The sequence below is a fragment of the Girardinichthys multiradiatus genome, chromosome 2 (genome assembly GCF_021462225.1).
Source record: "Girardinichthys multiradiatus isolate DD_20200921_A chromosome 2, DD_fGirMul_XY1, whole genome shotgun sequence".
NCBI lineage: Eukaryota > Metazoa > Chordata > Actinopteri > Cyprinodontiformes > Goodeidae > Girardinichthys > Girardinichthys multiradiatus.
Genome location: NC_061795.1, coordinates 3,183,516 through 3,188,340, shown reverse-complemented (window position 1 = coordinate 3,188,340; position 4,825 = coordinate 3,183,516). Strand labels below are relative to the sequence as shown.

The 4,825-nt window shown below is 40.2% G+C and overlaps 1 protein-coding gene across 1 annotated transcript; it reads left to right on the top strand.

Annotated features, from left to right (window-relative positions):
- The first annotated feature begins 214 nt into the window (after positions 1-214).
- mgat4c (mgat4 family member C) lies at positions 215-4,359 on the top strand. Its single transcript, XM_047351187.1, has 3 exons — positions 215-511; positions 1,082-1,229; positions 2,723-4,359. Exons 1-3 carry the CDS (start codon positions 272-274, stop codon positions 3,877-3,879), a joined length of 1,545 nt encoding a protein of 514 aa, XP_047207143.1. The 5' UTR covers positions 215-271; the 3' UTR covers positions 3,880-4,359.
- The last annotated feature ends 466 nt before the right edge of the window (positions 4,360-4,825 follow it).

The following is a 4,825-nucleotide window of genomic DNA, read 5'->3' as shown; positions in this document are numbered from 1 at the left end:
ACCAGAAAAGTCAGGGTGCTGCACTGGGTATGAGTTAAAGAAATTCTTCGTACCTCTATACTTCTGTGCTACTTTTATGGAAACATCAATATCCTTCATCTCCTGAAATGCCTTTAGGTTCTTTCCAATGTGTTGTTCTAAACAGTTTGGTCCATTTTTTTCCAGGCTCATCCTTCCTTTATCACACATTGTTATAGGTTTGCTATAATGTTTTATTTCTTATAAATAGTTATGCTGTATGCCCCTTTATTTAATCCCATAACATTCTCTAATGCTGGATATAAATATATCCTTGAATATTGTGCTCCAGATTTTCCTCCAGAAGAAGCCTAATGTGTTTTTCTCCTACATGTCTCCTGCAGATACCAGCAATAGTGTGAGAATGAGGCTGGTGTGGAAATCCCTGGACAAGATGAGGTGTCTGAGAAAACGTTCTACAATCCCCTTCCTCGGCTTCCTCATTACCTTCCTCCTTTTCTTGAACCTCTACATTGAGGATGGCTATGTGCTGGTTAGTAAAAAGAGTTGAGGTTCATTTCATTCTTTTTTTAGAACAAACTTTCTTTAGAGCAAGATTTGTATGTGCCCTCTGTGTTGATGCCTGAACAGATAAATTTAACCATATATGTTTCTGACTCCAAATGTCTTTTATTTTAGTTCCCATGTTTTCCATTTCTCAAGGGGTTGTGTTAAAATGTTCATGATGTGGACCCAAGTGGAATTACTCCAGATGACTTATCTTTTATTTATGATATCATAAAAATTTGGTGATCACATATTGTGTGTTTGTTATTTTAATTATTAAGAGGCAGTTTGCATTTTGGGCTCACTGCTTTTTCATGTCAGTTTGCTGAGTTCTGGAAACTACCAATGAAGGCTTCAGGATTTTTCTCTTGTCCTCAAAACACTTTGGGGTTAGCTCAGCTGTATCCAAACACACATTTTCTTTGGATTAGAAGAAAAAGAAATATGGCCTTTTTTTTATTATTATTCAAGGCCATAATAGAAGCTTTCATTTGACTGTTTCTTTTTGGTGTGCCTCCTTTTCTTCTTCTTTTGTAATGTGCTTTTCATGTTTCAGGAAGGAGATAAAAGGCAGCTCAGGGAAGCTTCAGTCCATCCTCCAAGCTCGGAACGATATGCTCACACCTTCAGAGACCTCAGTAACTTCTCTGGAACCATTAATGTCACATACCGCTATCTCGCTGGGACGCCTCTGAACCGCAAGAGTAAGTTTTATGGTTTCCCGCTAACAGGAGCTTCACATTGAACGGTCTCATATTTGTGCTCATGATCTGAGAAGTTAAAACTAAATCACTCGAATTTAAAGAACAAAGAAATAAATGATTCAAAGAGATTATTTGTCTCTGTATTAAACTCAGTGAAGAGCTGAGCAAATCATGCTCTACTTACAACTATTACTACTTGAATTTCTTATGATAGAAAATCTTTACATACAGTCATGGTAAGATCAAAGCTCAAGTTTGTCACTTTCATAGGATTTAGGAAGGGAAGTAGCTGCTGACATCATAAATATATATGAGCCGCTCTATAGAAGCAGGGATTTTGACTGTTTTCTGTTCCAGAGCATACAGACGTGTGTGTTAACGCAATGCCAATGTTTAAAGACATCTGCACTGACCTTAGAGAGGCATGTGTTGCTGCCCATCCATCTTGGGAGGGGTGTAAAGCCATTTCCAAACAACCTGAAGTCTATCGTTTATCAGTAAGGCCAATTATTAACAAGCGGAAAACATTTAGGGCAGTTGCCAATTTACCCATTACATTTCTCCCCAAAGTCAAACGCTGCAGTTTGCAGACACCACAGGCCTCAGTGAGGCTCTCAGATGTTAAAATTGACAGAACAATAAGAAAAAGACTTAAAAAGCATTGCTTGTTTGGAAGGATTGTCATAAGAAAGTTTCTTACCTCTAATCAGAATATGGCATAATGACTTAGCTTTGCATCTTAATGAACCATGAGACTTCTGTAACGTTTTCTTTTAGGCAGTCAGGACCAAAGTAGAGATGGTTAGCCATAATGCACAGTATCCTGTTTGACAAAAACTAAACAAAGCTTGTTTGAACAAACACCTCTTACCAACTCTCTGGTGGTGGAGGGATGAAGATTTAAGCAGTGTGCAGTCACTGACCTGACAATGACCTACTCTGTATACTAAAGTATGTAAAAGTCAGATCAGGTCTGTGGTGGGGGCTTAAGAGATCTGGTCAGGAGCAAATACCCACTAATGTTAATGGTACGTAAATAGCCTGCACTTCTATAGCTTTTTATGAGGTCAGTGGAGCCCAAATGCTTTACACTACAATCAGCCATCCACCCATTCACACACTGACAGTGGCAGACTACACTGTGGCCACAGCTGCCCTGGGGCACACTGACAGTAGTGGGGCTGCCACACAATCGGCGCCACCGAGGCCTCTGACCACCATCAGCAGGCAAGGCGGGTGAACGACTGAGAGATACGGAGCGGGGGTTGGAACCGGCAACCCACCATTTACAGGACGAACCCCTGAACTGAGAAAATATTCTAAAGAAGTATCTGTAAAAACTCTTTAACAACCATATGAGAGATATCAGTTCTTCTATATCAGGTCTCATCATCCAGTTAAAGACGTGTTTAATAGATACCCCGGTTCTGACTAACAGCATTGCTTTACCTTTACTTCATTAATTAAAATACATTTTTATAATTTGTTCACAGAGTTTCTGACTATTGGATTGTCATCAGTAAAAAGGAAAAGAGGAAACTACCTTCTAGAGACGATCAAATCCATCTTTGACCAGTCCAGCTATGAGGAGCTGAAAGAGATTGTGGTTGTGGTTCATCTGGCAGACTTTGACCTGGTCTGGTGTGAGAACGTGGTACAGGAAATCACCAGGAAGTTTGCTCACCACCTTATAGCTGGGCGCCTCCTGGTCATCCAGGCCCCAGAAATGTTCTACCCCTCTCTGGATGGCTTAAAGAGGAACTACAATGACCCAGAAGACAGAGTCCGTTTCCGCTCCAAGCAGAACGTGGACTACGCTTTCCTCCTAAATTTCTGCACAAACCTGTCGCACTTCTACATGATGTTGGAGGACGATGTGCGATGCTCCAGGAACTTTCTGGCAGCGCTGAAGAAGGTGATCACCTCAAGGGAAGGTTCCTACTGGGTGATGATGGAGTTCTCAAAGCTGGGTTACATCGGTAAGCTCTACCACTCCAGAGACTTGCCCCGCCTGGCTCATTTCCTCCTCATGTTCTACCAGGAAATGCCTTGTGACTGGCTCCTCATCCACTTCAGAGGTTTGCTGGCTCAAAAGGACGTGATCCGCTTCAAACCCTCGCTCTTCCAGCACATGGGCTACTACTCGTCCTACAAAGGGGTGGAGAACAAACTGAAGGATGATGACTTCGAGGAGGACTCTATAGACATTCCAGACAACCCCCCTGCCAGCATTTACACAAACATCAACGTATTTGAGAACTATGACGCCACCAAAGCTTACAGTACAGTGGATGAATACTTTTGGGGGAAGCCTCCCTCTACTGGAGATTTCTTTGTCATAGTCTTTAACAAATCAACCAAAATAAGCAAAATTAAGATTGCTACTGGGTCTGATGACCGACAGAATGACTTTCTTCACCATGGAGCTCTGGAAGTAGGAGAGAAAATGTTTGGGACTAAAAAAGGAAAACAGTGCTCCTCTTATATCACATTAGGGGAGTTTAAAAATGGGAACATCGAGGTTCAAGATGTGGACCACAAGATTTATTTTGACATTGAGTGTGTTCGCATTGTGGTGACAGCCAGCCAAAAAGAATGGCTTATTATCAGAAGCATCAGTTTATGGACTACACAACCCTCCAGCCAATGAGAACTATACGCAACCCCTCTTAGTATCCCAAACAGGCAGTTTTTATTGTTATTATTATTATTATTGATGTGTTTTCTAGGTTTAATTTATCCATTTTGTATGTATTAATTGATTTATTTTGCCAAATCAGTCTATGTTTTTATACTTAAAAGTTGTAACCTTAGTGGACCATCTTCATAGTCAGACTTTTGAACTGACCTCAGTGTATTGAATAATCATAGCTTATTCCACATATTGTAGTATTTGTATAAAAACTCTTCTTTACCAAAACCTGATAACATTAAATAAACTTAGCGTACAAGTGAGGAATTTTGGGTTCAGGCGAGTATTTTCTTTGTTGTAGCAATGCTTCTCGATAGTAACTTGTATACCAAGTCTGGTTATTTCTTCTTAAATGGTGCCACAATTGGAAACTGCATTGGTTGGTTGAGATGCAGAGGTTTAGTATGTGGATTGCGCCCAGAAAAAAGGTCGGAGCTACGAGTGTGTTAGGTTCAAACCCCAACACTCATTACAACATCTGCACAAAGAAAGACACAGAGAAGTTAGTTTGTTTTAACTTGCAAGGAGAGTGTCCCGGAGACTGTCTCAGTTACAATCCTCCGAACACACTCTGAAGACAGTCTCCGCTCTTCATGCTTTTATTAGAAAAGGAACGCCCTAGTTACATGAGATTTCAACTGTTGAGGGAGTTTATCTTTATGTGAAAACAGACTGTTCTCACATCCTGTGCTCATGTTGCAACATCATATTCCTCTATGCATATAAGGAGATAACAACCATTCTCAATCAGTAATATAAACAGCACATCTAGATAGTAAATGAGTAATGTAGAATGAAAACTGAATAATAAATGTACATTTATCTAACATTTCCCTCCTGTTTATTCAGTTTAGCATTATATCAATTTTAAACATCATTCAGTGACTACTTCTTTTCAGATTTT

Excerpts from the sequence above, each read along its gene's own strand:
- mgat4c (XM_047351187.1), top strand. The coding sequence starts at position 272 with ATGCTGGATATAAATATATCCTTGAATATTGTGCTCCAGATTTTCCTC. Across the intron at positions 512-1,081 it reads TTGAGGATGGCTATGTGCTG|GAAGGAGATAAAAGGCAGCT; the intron begins GTTAGTAAAAAG and ends TTCATGTTTCAG. Across the intron at positions 1,230-2,722 it reads GACGCCTCTGAACCGCAAGA|AGTTTCTGACTATTGGATTG; the intron begins GTAAGTTTTATG and ends ATTTGTTCACAG.